This window comes from Drosophila gunungcola (genome assembly GCF_025200985.1).
Source record: "Drosophila gunungcola strain Sukarami chromosome 2R unlocalized genomic scaffold, Dgunungcola_SK_2 000013F, whole genome shotgun sequence".
In the NCBI taxonomy this organism is placed as follows: domain Eukaryota; kingdom Metazoa; phylum Arthropoda; class Insecta; order Diptera; family Drosophilidae; genus Drosophila; species Drosophila gunungcola.
Window position 1 is genome coordinate 511,896 of NW_026453171.1, and position 22,079 is coordinate 533,974.

At 37.7% G+C, this 22,079-nt stretch overlaps 1 protein-coding gene across 1 annotated transcript; it reads right to left on the reverse strand.

Annotated features, from left to right (window-relative positions):
- Window positions 1-1,925: 1,925 nt before the first annotated feature.
- LOC128256034 (uncharacterized) lies at window positions 1,926-17,910 on the reverse strand (the record flags this gene model as incomplete). The annotated part of the gene is made up of 4 exons (XM_052986057.1): window positions 1,926-2,084; window positions 2,262-2,435; window positions 2,489-2,647; window positions 17,881-17,910. Coding segments are annotated over 4 exons (522 nt in total), but the record flags the coding sequence as incomplete, so codon positions are not given.
- Between the last annotated feature and the right edge of the window lie 4,169 nt (window positions 17,911-22,079).

Consider the following 22,079-nt stretch of genomic DNA (forward strand, 5'->3'; position numbering starts at 1 on the left):
TTTATTGTTATGTCGAAAGAAAGTTGTGAGATCGAGAGGAGTGACCCTTAAGTTGGAGACCGTTAAGTCTTGGCTCTATGTTGATGATGTGATGCGAATGCATGGCTGCTCCTATTTAAACTGTGAGTTTGGGGGAGTCTTAGTACCCAAAATAGCATTATGTTCACCTTGATCTTTGGTACCTATCCGCACTCTGCCTGGATATCCAGCGATCTGAAAACCAGTCGAGCAGCTTGGCAGCGAGCGAATTGAAGTGCGCCACTATCCGAATCTGGCTCGCACTGACTAATCTGTGGCAGCTGGCTCCACTCCACTCCAATCCACTCGGCTGCAAGCAGGCGAATCTGGTGGATGCGGCTGCTGTCATGGCTCTCAGCATGCTGGAGCATAAACTGGGGGATTTTCGCGATCGCTGGGTGATTTATGGGAGATGAATGCTGCGGGAATGACATCATCATTGCCAATTCGCCTTGGGGGATGGGATAGAGTTTAGTGTTTATGCGAGTGCCTCTTCCCTGGGGAAGCTTAAACTTAATTAAAACTACAATAATGGATTTTACTTTCATTTCCTGGCCTGTTTATAAATAAGAAACAAATTCGATTCCAATTATTGTCGCCTTTTATCGCTTTGAGAATAATCATAAGTAGGTTCGCGTGCCTGCAGGATCTAACACTCAGGAATATGGTAATTTCTGGCAGGGATTACTATTACTTCCAACCCCCTGTTATGACGATTGTATGAGGGAAAAAAGAGGCTTGAAGTACTCGAAAAGCTTTTTAATTAATGAAACAGTAGGATACAAATGAGCCTGATATTTATAATGTCAAAATATTGAATGGAGGAGTCGTCCGCGGACAAAATGTCATGCATACTTACAGTTGCGGTCATAGGAATAGAGGTGAAAAAATGTTTTAAGATAATCACGGAACAATATTTGTAATTTAAAAACATTGTAAAAATAATACATATAAGCAAATAAAAATTGGAATTGGAATTGGAATTAATACGAATATATTATCCGTTGGGCTTATCCTTTACGACAAACACCTTTTTAAAAAAGTTTTTAAGAGGTAAATATATAATACTAAAAAGTTTAAAATTAATACAAATATAATATATGAAAAATAGTAATATTTTAAGACGGCTAGGACTATCACTGATGTTATGACTGCAATTGTGTCGTATCTGAATGTGAAGTGGTCACGCAGCTGTATGGAGATGGGTTGGAGGGGGTAGGAGTAGGAAATGCAGTCGTGGCAAGACGCTCGTAATTAATCTTATAAGGCCCAGTGCGACTGCGACTGCGCAGCGCTCACTTCGAATGGAGATGCGTTTTTATGGAATTGTGCGGCGTGTAATCCTTTTAATAAAGCCCGCGCAACACACATCGTGCGACACCACTGTCAAATTAATCACCATGACAGCGCTGCAAGTATTGCATCTGCAAATGTGCAACTGCAACTGCCTAGAAGGTTATCCAGCTCCTCAGCCGCATACAATTCTGCAATTAAAGATCGGCGCGACACAAAAGACGCATTTGTAAATGCTCGTGTATGTTTGTACAATGTATATATGTATGTATAATTTGTATCTTTGAATCTACAATTGTGTTTATGAATTTATAGCTTCGCTACGTTTGTTGTTGCCATTCAATTGCTGCCACACCACAACGTGGACTGTACAGTGGAAATGCGAATAACTTAATGTTATACAAATTCATAAAAATTCGGGAACCATGTTTTAGGATTAGGATCGATATGGCTACAACTATTATAAGCATTTTTTTTAACCTTTTGTTACTATCTAACAATATTAAATGCTAAGCTGATAAGCACTTTAGAAACAATAAAACGAATTTTTAAGTCATATAACAATTTTTATATTTCAAACAACATTTCAAACATGTATTACGATAAGTCATCCATCAGTTAAGTACCTTAAAGTACACATTTAAATTTGCGCGTAGGATATTCGAAGTAAACCACTTCGAAAACAATGCATATTGTCCGTTAGGAATTGGAAGATATTTAGTAAGCCCCTTCTCCAGATCGCCAGTCCAAAATTTCTCCAAGACTATGTCATTCTAAAATTTCAATAGTTTTAATTAAATAAAAAATTCAATTCATGCAGGTGGACTCCGGTTTTTATGATTTAGAAACAAATCATACGATTAGTCAATGTAAAGATTAGTAAAGTAGTATGAGTTTGTCTTTGGTGAGTTAAATTTAAAAATAAAAATAGGAGCCAACTGGGTACTTACATTGTATGGGCAGGTATGATTCAAATTCGATACATTTCTAATATTTGCATACAATTTAGTAAAAAGGGTCATTTTTTGAAGATTTGGATTCCTCATATACCTGCAAAAATCCACTGTCGTACTCATGAAAAACGGTCTGTAGCCATTATCGTTTCGCATTGGTTCTATTATTATCTAAAAATCATATATTTGTAAGTTATATCTTTAACTATAAAGGTTTGTTTTACCTTCATATTTGTGATTGGCAATTTATTCAGCTTAACGTATACATCCATGTATTTATGTGTTCGATTGATTGCTTTAATATGACAGGTTTCAAATTTTCCAAACATCTTGTCAATTATTTCACACTTTAAATTAGTAAACGTCACATGTCCTTCGGAAAACTATAGATAAAAATTAAACTAGTTTTTTTAAGCCCTATAAATAAGTACCTACTGCTAACATAAATGTTAAAATTATCGATATATTCCACATTGTAAGTTCTTTCAGCTACTGAAATAATATTTGTCACATTGCTTGTATTCAATATCCATTACTCATGCAGATGTCATGGCACTTTAACATTTTAACAATGTCAGTGATAACAATCTATAATGGGGCTCATAAAAAGTTAATCACTGGAAACTAAAAACATTTAGTAGAAATTGAGCAATATTGAATATACACTTATTGAAATTGATATTGTTTTAAGACTACAGAAGGATCTGGAGTGCCTTTTTAATTTAAGGGTGTAAACAGTTAGAAGACAGAAAAAAGCGAACTTTTCAGAATTTATTCTGATAAAACTTTTAAATTTACTGATTTACTCATTTTTTTTTAAATTTTAACTGTATTAACCCCTTAAAACACAGATTTTAAGGCAACAATTCTAGTTCCTATTATGAACCTATTAAGGCCAACAAGAAATTTTAATTTATTAAAGATCAAATTCGCTTTCCTAAAATTTCTTCTTACTCAGAGTTGACGTAAATTTAAATTTTTTTCCTAATATGATTTATGAATTCCATCCGTTTAGGGTCTTGACGCTTTTCTGCAGAATATGAGCCATAAGCCACTATGGCTGAGGTCTGCGATCACGATTGTCTTCCGAATCAGGGACACAATTCATCATTGGACACAAGAGATCGAGAGTTGGACCGGAGAGCTGTATCTCGGTTGCCACAGCATTTGTCTGTGTTTGGTTGCAATGACACCTCCACCTCCTTTCTGGCCCCGGGAAACAGAGAACCGCCTCATAAGATGCAAATGCAACAGCCGTCGATGGTTATGTGCATGTATATGGGTATCAGATTCACTTAACCCGATCCGCATCGGGGTCATAAGTGCAGGGTAAATAAAACATTTTACTGCCGCGGCGAACGTGCCGCCCAGCAGACCAAGATGAAGCTGAATCCGAAGAGGACTGCGGATGGAAACAAATGAAGTGATTGAATGCGTTGCGCAGACGCAGCCGGGTGGGAGTTATACGTACATATATGTATATGTTAATATATGGGAAGATGGGACGGAAAGCCCCAAATGACAACAGCACGCGTTTGGGTCCCTCGAAGCGAGAGATTGATTGGATTTTTGTTTCCTTTCCGAGTTCATCAATTCAGACAATCTAAATGGAAACACTCAAAAAAACTCTTTTCGGTGCTGGTCGTACGTCAGTTTAACACTCCACCAATCGCATGTTCGTGTAATGGGAGATTGGAGGGGAAGCGCTTGTAATCAATCAAACTGATTCTCTGGGAAACAGTTTTTCTTATTTTCTGCTTACGATCACTAAGATCTATTACCATAAATAAATGGAAATTTATGCATAATTGATTAAATTCAGAAATGTTTTCTACTTCTGCTAGTCGGATAAAAACGTTGTCTGAAGATTTAATTAGACATAACTAAGGGGATTTTGGTTTTAAACATTAATTTTAAACATTCTACGAAAATGGGTTTAAGCCCTCGTCAACAAATGTTCTTGATTTAAGTGGAACTAAAACAGCTTTACATGCTTTACAAAAAGTTAAAATTGATTTACATAATCTAGCATCCTTTTAATCAATTAAAAATCTTAAAGACAATATACCATTATTCCATGATAACTGCCTTAATGTAAGTATGTACATTGTATTTTTATCAAATGAAAGGAAAAAGAATAATAAACATTTCACTTCTGATGTGAAACAGATTTCCGCCGAAAGTGTTTACTTTGTGGCGAATCGTTTTTGGTTTGGTCATAAAACTACATCGAATGTTGAGGGGCGTGAACATAAAGCATGCAAATATGCTGCAATGTGAGAGCATAAATCAAATGGAAATTCGTCACAAGCGACAGTTCCCTTTAACCCCTGTCGAGCCTCCATATAGTCTGTATAGTATGACTCTCCACTGGCAGAGACACGCAACATTTGCTGCAAATGAAGTGAAGACACATGGGTCTGGGCAGTGCAACTTCAATGCCTTAGCTTTCCAGTTGGAATAGCCATTATTTTCCATTCCAAGCTGCCTGGAGGGTTACTGCTCCTTTTATTCAACTAAAGCGAAGCTCCTCTTTTTCTGTGGATTCTTTTCACTTTGCTGCGGCTTGGAATATTACAAATTACAGTCTAACCTCAAGATATTTTTTTGCAACAAGAGAGTATAAAAATAAATTTACTTAAGACTTTTTGTCGGATTACAATTCCAAATGCAACTTATTTAATGGATATTTTGGACTTCTAGACCCAAATATCAATTCATCACTTTGAACAAGTTTACCGTGGTCTTCTGTCATATAACATATTTTTTTTTAAATATAACTTTTATATTGCAAAATTTTTAATTTATATTCTCAAAAAAAAAGTTTTAAGCTTTAAAATATTATCTTTATAAATATTTTATCGGATTCGGTCTTTTATATGAAATAAAATGAATACTTTTTAAGTTTCTTTATAATTGTGATAGATAATCGATTTAGACTTCAATATGATTTATTTTCTCGATCCTCAAAAATCCTACTTAGAGAAGCCCCACTGTAGTTGTTTGCTCCACCTCGCTTTCTTCATTCTCTCACATGCATCATGCGAGAAGAACGAAGAACTGCGAGTGCTTGACGGCGTCGCTGGCTGTTCAAGTGGCATTCTTCAACTGGCATTCTTCTCTCCGATTCTCCCAATGATGCGGCTCCCTCTTTTCCACTTTCTGAAGAGGCTTCCGTTCGGCTCTCCAGCATAATAAATCTTTGGAAAGGCGGGGCAGCACTGCGGTCGTGACGCATTTGAACTTTGCTTCCCATATTTCCAATCAATACAAGTCGATTTTTTCCCCTTTTCCCGATACAGAGACTCCCAATTGATAATTCGTAAAATTTGAGCACGCAGAATTAATTTGAGTCCGGCAGTATTTAAATTGAATTTTCGAGTCCGTGTTTGAGACTTAAGTGTTCTTAATGGCCGCTCCAAAATACAATTTAGTACAAAATAGTATAAACTATGTGCAAAATATACATTTTTTAACTAAGATTATTTTTTTTTTTAAGAAAAGTAAAATAATATAGAATAAATCATAAATTTATAAAATTAAGATTACTGTGGTCTTGTTCATTGATTAAAGTAAGTTTTTAGACAATATTATCAATCATCTCAAATTTTTTTTTTTAAGCAACATTAAATTTGAATAAAACAAAACACAAATATGATAGTTTTTTGCCCGCAAGTGTATAAATATGTACATATTTACCAAAAGTGCATTGGCCGCGCCGGCGCAAAAGAATAAAGAAAAGGAACGATTTTGGAAGCTTTCAATTGTTTGAGTTATGTTCCGACTCCCCGAGATTTTTCTGCCCCCTCGAGCATTTGTGCTTTTATGCAGGGCCTCTGGGAAATCTGTGCGGCGCATTATTAACAATTCCATTAATTTTTCCCCGAATCTCTTTCGGTTGCTCTAATTATGAAAATGTTCTTTATGTGGCTGCCTCAGCTTGGCCCCTACTCACTCAATTGATTCAATTATGCAGAACAAATCACAGATTTTCGATTCGGTTGCTGATCTAACGCAGAGATATGGCATTTTCAATTACACAATGCTGACTCACAAATAATGCCCTCGCTTTGCACTCTTATGTTGATTAAAGGAATATCAAATTTATTATATATGAAATTGATTAATTAACTATGAAAAGGTTTAGGTATTTTCAAGATTTTGGTTTTGACTATAACTCTTTAAATTGCGCTGGTAGGTGTTATTTCTTGAAATATTTAAGCAATTCCTCTTATTTCCGAATTCCTATTTGATTCTTAACTACCTAACATCCGTACGACTTTATTTATGCGTATCTGATTGAGCTCAGGCTGCTACCAATTTGCAATCTGTGTTAACCATAAATTGGTTCTTTGGTTTCTGTGAGGAAAAACTTTCTTTTCTGTCAAATTGTCAGTTACCCCGACATGCAAGTAAGTTAATACAGATCCAACTACATAGTTTTCTGGCAATCCAAATTTTCCATGCTATACAGTACAAGTATCTATTATCTGCGCAGTGCCATCTAAAAACGCTCCGCTCGCCATTCGATTGATTTGTCTTCCGCTTTTTTTTCTGTAGCCATTCTATTCTCCCCCTTTTCAAGACACGCCCCCCCAAGAACAAAGACCAAGACAATTGGCATTGTGTCTTTCTCTCGGTCTGTTTGTGCCACATTACAGCTATCTATTGGATGTGTTTTTCTTTTCGGCTTCGCCTGCTACGCCCTTTTCTCCCACTACTCCTCAAGATTTAATTGCGACTTTTGTACTTGTCATCGTTTGCGACTCGTTGATATCTATTGGATTGCTATCGTTTCGTATCGTTTAGATACGAAAGTTTCCGTTTTACGGACGACGCCAAATTTGCGGTTTCTTTCTCAATTGCTTTATATCTGAGTATCTATGGGATATCTTTTGTTGAACAGTCCAAAGAAATTTATATGGCAAACTAAGCTCTCGAGAACTCCAAACGAAATTACCTAGATATAAGTGACTTTTATGAACTACGTTTAATCTTTAATTTTCTATTTTAAGCTGAATTTCCATTGTTGTGAGCTGAGCCATTAAAATTAATAAAAAGAATCTTCTCTGAGTGTCAGGGCTCATTCCCCACCTTGTCGATTATCACTTTTCCACATGCCTCTCGGTTTTACGGCTAACCGAGGAGATTTGTCGTTGACGACAGGGACGTAGTCTGCATGTTGGAGAAGTAATAATTGCCGAGATCACGCACAACTCACATAAAATGTCGGTTCCGGAGGAAAGATGCGTCGGGGTGGGAGTACGCGAACTGCCACACAGGAGTCATGTGAGGGAGAATTGAATTCTATTTGGGTCAAAATTATCCACAGTGTGTGTGTGTACGTACTGCACACTCCCCGACAATGGATCTCTATAAATCATGACCCTGCGTCACGTCGGTTAATGTCATTAAAATTCGAAACAAATCAAAACCTTTTCCACTAATGTAAAGTTTACAAAATATATTGTAGTTTCCATTTTCATGTTTATGGAGTGTCAGGCGATAGAATTAATTGTCAGCCCTGTGAGGGGAAATTGAATTACTCCTAGCAATTTGAAACGCATACATTCTCTCCAATTTCTTTCTAAACATATTAAAAATATCATAGAGAACATTGCTGGAAAACAAATTGATATTACTTTTATTTTAATAGGTAGAACGTCATATGAGCAATGTGTATGTTAAATGAACTTTTTATTTACCCCTTAAGGGGTAAGGTAGTTCTTTTAATTCGATTTTCTAACAGCATTCCATTTATTATGAGCAAAAACAAATAAACAAAAAATGTTAGCAGACTTTGTTTATCCAGAAAAAAAAACCTCACTCAGCTTCAGATTCTCCCTTCTGAAAAAGGGAATTGTAAATGCGTAACCATAAAAAATCAGGAAATATCCTTTTTGGGGGAAACTAAATAAATAGAATTACGTTTGCGCCATAAGGACACACTTACGTGTTATCCTGCGACTGACTTGGCGCACGCGTCCTGCCAGGACGAACCGGTAATGAACCCCCTGGATGGCAGCTGCCAAAAAAATGTTTTCTCAAAAGGCTGCAGGACCTCCTGCCCCGTTCCGCTGACATCGTTACCCATCCTTCTGGTCTCCAGTCGGCGGTCTTGTTAAGTCGTCGTTTATCCGCTCTAAAGCCCCTTGGAGTGAGTCCAAAACAAACAAAAAAGAGTCAACCCTCGATTCTTTTGATATTTATTAACCGGCGACTGGGTCGCGGTACGATGTAAAAACTTTTATGAGTCTTGTCCCGAGTTATGATTTCTGTTTGCGTCCAATATTTATTTCGAAGAAAGCAAACAATCCCCCTGGGGAAGTGTTTATTTTGTATAAGTTCTTATCAAATTAAAAATTCCGTTATTAAAAAGAGCTTAACAAAAATATGAGTGTGCATAAGCGAAAGTCTGCAAAACGCTGGCCAACAATAAACATTAACCCGGATTAATTACGATAATAAACTATCATTTTCACCCAAAACACGAACCGGTACACACGCACAAAGACCCAGACAAAAGAATCATCAACCGGAACTGAACTCGGTAGATCTGTTGGAGCCCCAAAAAAAGAAAGCGATATATATAAGTTCGTGTGTATTATGTGGCCCAAGTGATATAATCGTGCAGACCATTGCGATCAGTGTAATATCAACACAGCTATAATTGGTGTTCTCTTTTACTAAATGTTAAATTTTTTAACATTTAATATCACGAGTTCATTTAGATTACTATAATTTAATCATTTTACTGCTTATGGATTAAGGATCTGCAAAGATCACGCATAAGTTCTCGATCTTCAGACAGCCATCCACACTGATTGCAGTTTGTTGGATCCCATAAACCATGTTTGGCGCGTTTCACAGAGTGAGTTATGCAAATAAAGTCCGTTTGGAGTCGAATCGCCTTGGTTCTCGCCCATGGACCTGCGTGCTAAAACTTTTGCGAAATGCTGTCACAAAAAATCACATGTCACACGGCAGCACTCCTCCTCTTCGTTTTTATACTCTTCTTGTTGTTACAGTCGAGCGCGCTTTGGTGAGCTCAGCACAAATAGCAAGAAAGAATGTAAAGCCGATTGCACCGACCAAAAAATACCCGGGTTTTAGCAAGTAAAATTCTTCAATTTTGGTTATCAAAGTTATTATTCGTCCAATCGATGTGAATTTTGGTATGTGGCTGAGATTGATTAAAATAAAGCGTTTGTCTATAGGTCAAAAAGCTCTATCTTTCTAACTGAAGCTGCTAAATCTGTTACAAATTTTTGAAAGCGTACAATACACCCTTTTATTTTACGAGTACCGGGTATGAAAAACAACAAAGATATAAGTCTTTCTTGGCATTGGGCGAAATCGAAAGACTTTTGCGTGACTGCGACACACGCACCCACAGGCACAAACATATAAACACGCAACGGAGTAGAAGAGATGAGGCAGTTTTCGTATTTCAATTTGGTTTTACTTATTTTTTTGCCGTTAAATGTGTTCTATCATAACTGTTATAATACTGCTAAGATCACACACAGTTTTACATCATTCCACAAAAGAAAATTTAATTCAATTTTCAACAACTAACCGAGCTATAACACTAGTAATAAAGAGTTAAAAGTATAAGTAAATTTATAAAGTTGTAGATTCAGATAAACATTAAAAATATAATCAAAGGCAAGATGTTAAACAAGTAAATAGGGTTTTTAAATGACTATTCTGAAGTTCCAAATTAGAAATAATGCCTGCAATGTTTTCCGGAATACTGAGCCGGAATACTTTTTAACCAGCAGCTTAAACTTTTTGTTTCTTTGTTTTCCATTATTTTTATACGTTTGTGCATTTACTTTTTAATGTTTAAAAAACAATTTATACGATTTTAATAATAATAACATTTTGAAGAACAATTCTTATCAGATTCTGTAATTATGAATTGGTTTAAAAGTGAACCTGTTAAAATCTGAAAAATAATCGACCCCTAATAATGACTTTAGCATTGCTAAAGAGTTTTAAGACAAATAAACTCTAACACAAACCAAAATTGTCAAACTAATGTTGTTTTTCTTGAGGGATCTCTGTATCGTCTCTCAAGCGTCGCCCACGCACTAAATTTCCACATCTCCTCCAAAAATGTTGACGCTTGCAACTTACACGCAATTCCGTTGCAGATTTCCTTTTTGGCATTCCATATGCATTGTTCATATATAAAAGAGCATGTTCAGATACGTTTGTGTATATGTACATATATCTTTATGCATTTGGGTTTGGGGTCGCGGTCGCGTGTCTCCTTTGAGTTGTGCCACTTAAGTACATATACGCTTTTTGTTTTGTTTTCGTTTTTATTGCATTATGACATTTATTTATGGCCATTCTCCCACTCGAACTTTGCGATGGAGACTGGGTGCACGTGCAGGCCAGAAATGCGGAGAGGGCATGTGGTAGTGGAAGTTGGGAATAAAAGTTGGTGGGTGTTAATGGCGTGCAAATGCTTCACCTTCGGGTTTCATCTCCTATATGGCTATCACTATCCTATCAGCACCCCTTCCACACGTCTGCATGTGTTTGCTTTGTGTATCATGTTGTGCACTTCCGTTTCCCGTTCCCCTGGCTTTTCCCGGTCAAACCACAGAGCTTTCCGGGCAAATGTCACGTTTGTTTGCCTGCCACTGGGAGTGGGCTCTGTGCTCCATCATCATCATGTGATTCTCCTTCACGATCGGGTGCCAACCCCAGTTCCGTGTCACGGAATTGCATAGAGAATAAATATTACCAAAGTTGGTAATTGTTAAGGTATTTTTTTGTGGACTCATAACCCAAAAGGTTATGGAAAAGTGGTGTTAAAGATCAAACAAATATGTAAGATTTTGTTTCGCTTAAATTTTTTTTTTTTTTGTTACCAAAAAAATACACTTTTATAACTTATTTGTGTGGCTAAAATTTCATAAGCGGAAATTATTGAGTTCTGCACTTAACAAAAAATAATCCATACCATATCAATAAGTTTTTTATTTACAAGATCTGAGTCAAAATTCCTTAAAAAAATGTTCAAATGGTCGATGGCTATGGTTTTTACCATAATCTTCTTAGTTTTATAAAATCTTGCACAAAAATATATAAGTATACAAAAGTATATTAATTTACCGACAACAAAATAATATTGTCGAGGGAACTTATTCTCAGTTTTCTCTCTGTGGCTTTTTAACGGAACCAGGTGTGATTCATGGCCTGCGGGCGTGATAAATTGCATGTTACAAATCAAAAAGAAATAATTTAATAACTTTATGGAATGCGTCAGGCTCTGCCTGAAAAAGGGAAAAGTTTTTTCCCGATTTTCATTGTTTTATCGAGAACGGAAAACTTGCGTAATGCAATTAAAATACTTGTAAGCAAAACTGAGCTCTGGCCTTGACACAGTCGACTGGCGATCAGCCATTCATAATAAAACTGGACAGTGGGTGGTACGGGGGGTATGGCAAAATAGTGAGGGAAGCTCATAATTGCCGCTCAGCTGCAAAACAATTTCAATTCATTCAAGCCAAGCTCGTAAACTTAATTACTGATCATGACCATCCACAGAAGAAAAGAGAAGCGACGAGAGATGCAAAGTGCGACTGCCAAGCGAAAATTACACCCTCAATTATAATTCAGTGTCAATGCAAAAAAAGCCCTAAGTGTCGCGTATAATTTGTTGGGGAGTGGGCGTAACAAAACATAAAAACAATTTAATAAACACCAATGTACGAAAATAAAATGAACAGTCTTTATTGCAACAAACTGATTTCGTGTTTTCATTTATTCATAATTGATGATTTCAAAGAGCAACGTATTTAACTTTAGCAACAATTACTTTTTGTATGTTACTTTAAACTGTATTAAGCATTACATAATTTTACAGTCGTGTAGTAAACACTATTTTAATAAGAATCAATAATACAGTGTAATCACGTTATTATTAGATTTTCCCCAATCTAAAAATCTTTTGACAGTAAAAAATGATTAAATTAAAAAAATACATATTTTCATGTGAGGTAAAAAGTTTTTGGTCCGAAATATATTTTTATGAAAAACTAGTGCGCAATCCAAAGCTATTTTCCTCTGATTGCTTGGCTAAGATTGTTTGGAAAATAACCAAATAAAAATCAAACCACTTTAGAAAAAATAGGAAACAGCTGCTCCGAAAGTACCCATGAGGTTCTAGCCTGCAGCTCATTTGGAGTTCAAGTAAATACAACTTTTTCCTAGTTCCGCACATTCCCGAGCATATCGGGCCTGGCCATCTCAGCCTGGAGCTTTATGAGTCCATTAAGGCTCCGAGATCCCGATTGTGACAGGCAACACACAAGCACCTTTATAGCCAAGTTATTTTTATTAAAGCGCATAACACATATGAAATTATAGTCAAGTTTAAAGTAAGCAAGGCAAAAAAAAAAACGAAGAGAAAAACAAAGACAAAGACAAAGCAAAGAAAACAACAAAACCGAAACTGCAAGCTTGGAAATATTTTTTGCATAAACAAGGTGCAAGATAAAAAATCAGCAGAGTCTTTCTTGGCAGTCAGTTAGTCAGCAGTTGGCCTGGCTCGAATGATGCAGCAGCTTTCTTGCTGGCGAGCAGTAAACTTGGGTAAACTTGAAAACTGGAAACCGAGATGTGGAAAACTGGTTTTCTGACTCGCACTCGCCAAATGCCCGAAATGAAATGGAAAAAAAAGAAAGAAAAGAAAAAAAAGAAAAGACGGGACATAAGCATAAACGCTGGAAATCAAATGCGGCCTGGCCATTCGGACAAAAGAGGTCAAAGTTGATCATGAGCCACAACTGGAAATTACTTAGCCATAAGCAACTTTCTGGGCAGAAATAGACAACAGACAGGCCCAGCTGGTGCCGGCTAATCCCATCGAGACACTCATAAATAGCTCGGCTTGACACTAATCAGACTTCGGAGTCTTGTTTTGCTCTGTTTTCTCTGTTTTCTTGTTTACCCGTCAAGCACTTACGATCACCACCCCATTACCCTTGGATGTCGCCCCTGCCGGAGGCCGAGGATCACCCCGTCCCAGTCCCAGTCCAGATATATAAATAGCGATCGGCAGACAGACGGCGCTAAATGCAAACTCCGGCGCACATCAGACCGCCGTTTCTTTACCAGATATGGATGCAAAATATTTGGTTTATTTATAAATTGGCTAGGCACTTAATAATTTGCAAAGACAAATGTTTTAAAATTCAATAATCTTCAAATGTGATATTTTGTTGATAAACTTAAAGTGCCTTTGAATTCGGCATAGGAATATAACATATATGTACATACTGGCGAATAAGGTATTGTTCAACGATATTTTATATTGTAGATACACTCACAAAATATTATTACCTATCATAAATTAAAAATTTTCTGATAATAAAAGATATTAAAATAATTTTGCATAAGAAAAAGGTTAAAACTTTTTAGAACTGTTTCGTATAAATTCCAAAAAATAAAATTGTACAAAAATCAAAATTGTTTTTGTATTTTTACTAAGTATTACAGATAAATATTTAAAAAATCGTTCTTGTTAATATATGATACATGTGATATACAAATAATATATATAATATATATTAGTGCTTTCAAATTACAATCAAAATATTTGTTCTCCTTATGGATGGTTCGTATTCTGTTCAATATAAGCTCCACCAAGCGGAGTGAAAAATTAAAGATATTTATTTTGCTATTAAAATTCCAAAATCAAAATGTTTTAGCTTGTTAATATAATAACCAAACAATGTGGAGTAATTTATTTTGCTGCTTATTTGGCGGTAATGAAAGTTGGGGCTAATTTATGGGACATGATAGGGGCGGCTCTCCATTTTCGTGTTGACGTCGCTCACAGGAAAATGTCAATGGGACGTTGTCTGTCATCATTCAAATGGCAATGGGCATTAAGTCAAGTCCAATTGCCCGAAATAGACATTCCAGCCACGAACTAGGCACGAACAGCTTTCGAGGCGTGATAACGTGGATTGTTGGGTATTTCGGTAGCCTTCCATCACCGAAAGTTAATTGGATTCAAGGGAATCCGGAGGCGAACCTGGCCATTACCGTCCACTAAATTAGCGCCAAAGTAGGCATTAACATTTTATGACAGAGAAGTAAACAAAACTGGCATCGGAAATCTCGGGGAGTCTGCGACTGAAAGCACTTGGCATGATGCCACCCCTCCTGTTCCGCAGAATTCCCGCCCATGCTCCGATTCCTGGTGTCGTTTAATGGGCAACTGCATCCCGAAGGCGGAAAGCGTCGTCGGAAGATTTATGGGCCAATGTAAATCTCCAAACGTGTGCAACTTTGTTGGGGGAGGAGCGGCGAATGGTTCCCAAGAACAACCGGGCACATATATATTTTTGGGCAGCTTTTATTATAGAAATTTCTCAGCTCTTGTTGCACAAATAAATAGAGGGCCTTAGACTTTGTGTAAACAGAAACTCCCTCCAAAAGGCCATAAATTATTTGAACTCTTCTAATTAAAATGGATCCTCGGCTGAGCCCAAAAGTTTCGAATTATGAGTGGGTTTCGGTTACTAGTAAACATAAATGATTTCCCTCTTAATTGATGGGAATATCGCTGTGCAAGATGCCCTAATAACAAATTTTGATTTGAATTGGATTTGAATTGTGTTTCAGGCAAATCTTTGCGCTCCCTCAGTCTTTGCCAAACAATAAGCCGCCATTTTTAGGTCTGTTAATAGACTTCGGTTCCCCGAACGCAGACTTCGACTCCCCAAAAACGCTGATCCAGAGGGACTGGAACGGGCCAGCTGTCAATCATAGCAATCCCTGGAAGAGGGGAGGGATTTAATTGAATTTAGAAAATCGACTCACTCTGACAGCTCAATGACGTTCCGACTGGCTGGGTATGGCCATGGGTATGTCGTTTAAGACAGTTCCCAACAACCCATTTCTGGGGAGTGTGAAGATCTCTCCGACCCTTAGCTTCCGAAAATCTTTTCGGAATAGTGTTATTTCAAGTTCATTCTGAAATACTTATATGATGAGCCCGCAGTAAAGTAGCTCGAAATTAAAATACATCAAAAATTAATGAAATACATCAACCCTTGTGATTCGGGTTTTTCTAAAGCACTTGTTATTTCAGTCTTTGTAAACATATAATTTTACGGTAGTTAGTTAGTTAACTAAACCCTTAAAATAACTATGTATACAAAATTATTGTCCGTTATCTTTTTCAAAGATTTTGCCTAGAAATAATTAGGCATACTAGAAAATTTCTGTAAAATTCGGGATAAATGTAGTTTCTTCTATAAAATACCCATATAACCATCGATATCCTGCATTCCATTACCTGAAGGCCTACATTTGGTGGCCACTGGAAGTGCAGCTGCTCCGTGATTGGGGTGGAATAAAGCAAAATGGGACTGCGAGGGGTGAGCCGAGTGCAACAAATAAATAATACATGGAAATCTGCAAAGCAACAAATAAGACCCAATGCGAAACATAATGCTCATGCAGCGGACGAGGGGAATTGCAAAATGTGGGCAAGCAGCTGTGCCAACTACAAAACTGTCAAATAAGCAATGGCAAGTAGTGTTATTATTGTTAATTATGCGCAACAAAAGCAACGTCAACAAACGAGTATGAGGGGTAACTTGGACGTTCGGCATACCCTTGCAGATCAAATGACAACTTTAGGGTACAGTGTTCCTATATCTACGTAGACGCAACAGGTTTTTGTCTCGAGAAATACATCCAATACATACAATTGCGACCACAGATTTTGTAAAAATCAATGTTTTTTCAAGTTTTATATTAAAGAAAGGTGCCTTTACCCTAAATGTAAGCCTGGCCTATATTTTAAATTTTATTAGTCCTGCAGTTTTAGCTAAAATCATCTTTTAGATAATTAGTCCTAAACTATTAAGCATTTTTTAGTCATTTAGGTCATTATTTGTGGCTTTTATAATTACACTTTACAAACTATTTATGAAATTTTTCAAAATTGATGGGTACAATCAATTTACATACATATTTGGGAAATCCATTTTTATCTAAAATGTGGGTTGATTAAAATTGCTGATTGCGGTGGCTGTAACATGACGAAAATTATGAAATATTTTTGATCAGTTACACCTCCAATAAAATAAAACTATGAAAGCTAGAAGTCTTCAAAATCTGGATGTTTTTGGCGAATACAGGTATACTCCTTATTGGCGTACATATATGCAATATACCCCTTAACTCTGCCATCAAAGGGTATAGAAAACAGAGGGCGGGTAGAGCTGAGCCGCCGGCAAAGTCCAGACAGAAATCGGAGAAAGAAAACGAGGTCGCGCCTGCGTCGAATGGCTTTGGAGGAGGGACCAAAACGGAACTTTGGGCCTAACTTTACTTGTGACCGGGCACGTGATCGTCGCAATGGCGGCTAATTGCTCTGGCTCAATTTTCAACTCTCGGCCGAATTGCAATTGGGCTTGGTCGACGTCGTCGTGACTCATTTGCAGGCCTCAACCGCCGTCAAATGAAACGGATTCAAGTCGAGCCGAACTCCGCCAAACGGACCTGGCATATGTTGCATGTTGACCACGTTTGACCCTCCTTTCAGGCTTAGACGTTGCCCCTTTGTGCTGCGTTCAGTGCCGGCGGTTGCGAGCAGGGTATAGAGGATCAGGGGTTCATTGGTTCAGCAGAGGTCCGAGGTCCGATTCCGGTCAGAGCCTGAGCGTTTGTACAATCGGTTTTTTTTGCCCACTTTGGCAAGTCGGTTATTACTCTGCTTCAGTCATGTAAAATGTATTTTCCAAAAAATGTAACAAATTTTTTTTAAACACGTTTGTTTAAAGATGTATTTTCGAAACTAGTGGAGTATAAAATGATTGTAGTAAAATCAAATAAGTTTCCTTAAAAAACTTGCTTAGCATTATATATATTTACAATCAACAGCAAATGCGATTCGCTTGCGAAGTGCGATTAATCAAAAGCTTGCTTTGTTTTATTTCACACATGTGTATTACAGTCATATTCTCGGCTACAATCTTTTGGTGAAATTCGTAAAAAGTTGTACTTATTATAAACCAATGATGGTGTCAGGTATGACTCAGTTTGATGTGCTACTTTCTGTTTTTCCAGGTACTCGTGCTGTCATAATAAAATCTAACAAACAGTTAACCCAGTATTATAGATTCAAATTCATCTGTTTGCTAAAATTACTTAATATTTTCTTAAAGATCTTAAGTAAATTATTCAAAACTTTAAGATCGTTTGTTGATTGACCTGAAAGGGTATACAAAACTTCTGTCCATGAATTGCCTTTCTATTATTCGAATTTAACCGTCAACTCTTTTTCGTCGTGTTTTTATGTTTTTGTAGCTGGCTTCGCATTCTATTGTCGCTTTGTTTGGTTCGATGGTGTTTATGTGCTGGAGTGTGTACTTGGAGTTGGTTTGCGATGGAGGTTGGGCCGAAGTTGAACGAACCGTGGACAACGAATTGTTGCCGTGGGTGCAGTGCCTCCGATTCGAACAGTATGCTATGGAAGTACCTATGTAACTCTGGATGTTGGTTCTCTTATCGGGAGTTCTGTGTGCTCAGATAAAAACAGAGCTGTAGATAAGATATGATTTTTCCTTCTTACGTTTATGTGACACTTTCTGAGCTGGAAATGTTAAATATTACTTTAATCGTATTTTTAAAAATACTGTCAGGCCAACTGGGCTATATTGCGCAAAGCGAAGAAACTGAACGATTGCGCTTAACGATCCCACTTCCATCGAATACAGTGGGATACTGATAAATATTGATCAATCGCCTTGACTGACTTGGCCGTGTGAATATGGACAAAGAAATCGACTTATATGGTGGGAAGAATTCAAAGCTCTGGCCTTATACACAAGCCAACTCTCCGCTTTTGGCGAGACATCTTCATTTGCATTTCATTTAAGTTTTTCTCTGCTCTGCTCTCAGCCAACATAATGAACTAATTTCTTAATTATTCACGGGAAGTTTCGACAGGTAACCCGGCACGAAAATGCGATGGAAGACGAGAAGAGGCAAAGTTGGCCAAGCAATTTCTGCAAGCTTCTGTTTAGGTTGTGTAATTTACTCGAAAATGATTCAGCAAAACATTTTCGACGCTTTCCAGGCGGCCATGAAATAGATCAAATTACCCAAATGGCGTTAACAATTAGCGATGTTCTGGGGAAAAAAATGGGAAATTCGAGCGAACTGCAAGCCGTATAAAATTGTCTGCCAAGACTCAATAAGACTCGTTCTCTGTCAGAGGTCTAACCTATCTTTCCATGGCAACCAACCGCACAGGTGTAGCCTCAGATAAACAGCAAAGCGGATGACACCTGTTCCCCCTTTTAAACTCGAGGGTTGAGGTTGATTCAGCGAGTTGTTTATCACGATAATGACAGAGCTGCTCGCAGTAACCCCCGCGTTGACTTTGGCCCGAAAAGTGGATTGTAAAAAATATAATTTGTTAGCAACTTGCAAACGCAAATGCATTCGACTGTGTAAAACGGAGTCGCGTGAGGATGAGGCTTCCAGGGGTCGACGTCGACTCTGCGCTCCGCTTCGATGGGTTTTCCCCGGGCCTGGGAAAGTGGCAATGAGCATACCGAGCTGCGCCGTAGGAAGTCGCGTAATTGACCTTTTTCGGCTACATTTTTCCATACCACAAAATAGTTTCTTTCTGTTTTATGCCTGTCAATGATGCCGGCACACCCACTAGTATCCGTAGAGTACAGTTGAACAGCGATGTTATGATAATTTTCCACCGCACCGATGTATTTGTAGGTATACCAACTCGATTTGCATAACAAAAAGTTGAATCAAGTAGCCAACAAGTATCTAATAAAATGTGATATTATTCAGCATGTGGCCGCTGTCCAGATAATACCAACTAATTACAACCATATGGGGGCCCCTTTCGCATAGTGTAAACAATCGTTGCTGGGCATTCGAAAAATTGCTTCTATTTTTCTCACCGGTGGATACGCTTCATTTCTGTTAATTTCATGGGAGATTTTGCAAGGCAGATAAAAGAAAAATTGTTTACCTTAGAGCGAAACCATTTGTTTAGAACGCTCATTATGGGCAAACAATTACTCACAAATAGCAACAATACTTTAAGACATTTTCTTAAATTTTGAAGTCAATTATGTTAGCAGAGTTATTTTGATTAGAGTTCATAGTGAATAGAATTTACTTCTCACATTGGTTCTTTCTTGGAAACTTTATTTAAATGACTTTTTTAATTTTTATAATTAATTTAAAAATTTATAGAAAAGACGATAAACATTTAAATGAATATTGTTGCAGTAAATTCTTAATTTCAATTTACCTATCATCAAATTGATATAAGCAGGCCTAAAAAGCAGGTCAAAAAGATATCGTATACTCTTATACCAAAAGTATATTTTAAGCAATGACTACTGTAAGGCATATACTTTAAAATCTCAAATGTTTGTATTTTCCTTCAAATTCCTCTTTGCCCATTTGTTTTGTTTGATTTGCGCGCTTCATTTGTTTTAACAGAACGCACTCCCATGAACACCGATCTCTCGCTTTTGTTTGGATTGTCCGTCGTTTGGGCAACAGTTTCGAATTTCCGGTTCAATAGACGGCCCCCTAGAGGACCGATCTGCGGTCACAAAAGTTTCTAGTTTGTGTAAATGCCGTTTGAGGTAATTGAAATTAGTCCAACAATGCGCCTGCCTCACGAAGTCACCTAATGCGTGACATGGAGGGGCATCCAATGGTCAGTGCCACCGGAAATGCAGTGTCAGCCATGCTAAGTTTGGCCATTGCTTTGAAGCCGCCGCTCGGCAACTTCGGCTTTTTGTGACGGCACGTTCGCCTCCAAATTACCAGCGACCATATCGGCGGACTTGAAAAGCTTGGACAGCTACCGTAGACCATATTTTCCATAGACAATTGCACTTTGAGGTAATCCGAGAGCGGCCAAATGACCTCGTTCTTAGCGTTAGCGCTGCGTAAAATGCAATTTACGCAGAAACACCCAGCAGCGCAAAAAGGTGAGAATGCAAAGCGGTCTATTGGCATAAATGAAAAGCAGTAACAATGAACAACTGGCGGATTGCCTCACCATCACCCTTGAAGTTTTCCCAACTCTGACATGGTTCAAGACTTTTAAAATGAGGCTTGTTACCTTTGTGCATTTTAAGCAACACACGTTGCTGTTCTGGTATTTAAAATAGGAAGCATTGATTTTTACTAGTTTGCTATCTAATCGACATAAAAATGTTTATAAAGTTTTATTTATTCGTTTTATTAATTAGTAAAACATATGTATTCAAAAAATCGCAAAGTAAAGTTAAATTTACTTTGTTGTTTTTTTTACTTAATATTATTTTTTCAAATTACTTAAAATTATTATTTTAATTTCTATTTACTTTTTTTTGGTGCATTTTATTGAAATAATCTTTTTAAATGTTTCTTAGGTCTTTAAGGTTAGTTTGGTTTTTTTAGTGGCAATAATATATTTTTAAGAAAAAATATAATTTTTAAGTTAATAAGTAATAGCTGTCTTAAAAATGATACTAAATTGGTTGGACCTACATAATTAAATTATCATACAAATATTTTAATAGTGCATATATATATACCGCCATATGTGCCTAACCTTTTCTATTTTTTAGTGATTCCGACCAATGTGGATTGCTAGCTAGCATGGTTGTCTATTTCTGAACCCTTGTGCACTGCACTAATTGCTTAAGTTGCGTTAAATCCAATTTATAATATTCAGCGTTTACCCTCGCTGTCCAAAAGTCATCATCGTCATAAGGTGCAACAGCAACATCGCATCGCTGCAACAGCAACATCGCATCGCTGCAACAGCAGCAACATCGCTGACGGGCCACAGAAAACAATTGGGTGCGAATGCAAGAGGAGCTTACGAAAGCGAGCTGTAAAAGCAATTTGTGCAGTTGGGTGGCTTAGGGTTCGGGTTTGGGTTCGGTGGGTACCTTAGATATGGCGGTGCACTTGCAAGGTAAATACGGGGAATGGACAGCACGCATGTCCCCCATCTATGTCTCTTCACGTATGACCCTCTCTAAGCCCGCCGTTGTATTTAAAATTCCCAAATGACCGAGTAATTTGTCAAACGCCTTGCTCTCGTCGGATCTCATGGTGGTTTACGAGTGTTACCATTACCCAGCAATGACAAAGATTCCGGCCGAAGGCTCGGCTATCATCTTACGGAGCTCTTATGCCATACATCTCTCTTTTGTTCGGTTGTTTGCCTCGAAGTGGTTTTTTATGATCTGCTAGGGGACTAAATCTCGGTGCATTAGGGAAGGCACTTTTCATGTTTACCAGCCTTTGGTGATAATTCTCATGGTGTGTGGTCCGAGTTTTTGGGCAGACAAAATATCCGCTGGACAAGGGAAATAAGTTATTGCCCCAATATTTCCCCCGCCGATTTCTTAATTAAGCCGCTAAGCTGGCAGGCTTCCAACTGCGGTCGCATTTCCCTATCGGGTTACCGAATTGCCCAACTAATACCGTTTCGGAGTGGATTTTCCACATCGCCCCCAACCTCCAAAGTGGGTCGTCGCTGCACTTTCTACGGGCTGCACTTTTGGGCCTGCATTTCCTTAACCGCAAAAGACACTCGAGCAGTCGAACAGTCGAGCAGTCGTCACCTTTTGCCCGTAAAACGAAACTTTTGTGTCAATGCCTTCTTTGCCGTCGCTTTTTTCGGTCGATTTATTGGTAATGTCGACTGGCTGCTGCCGTTGCTTTAGCTTTGTGTCTGCTTTTTGTCTCTGGCTTTGGCTTTAGGTTGGCTTTTTGGCCTGACCC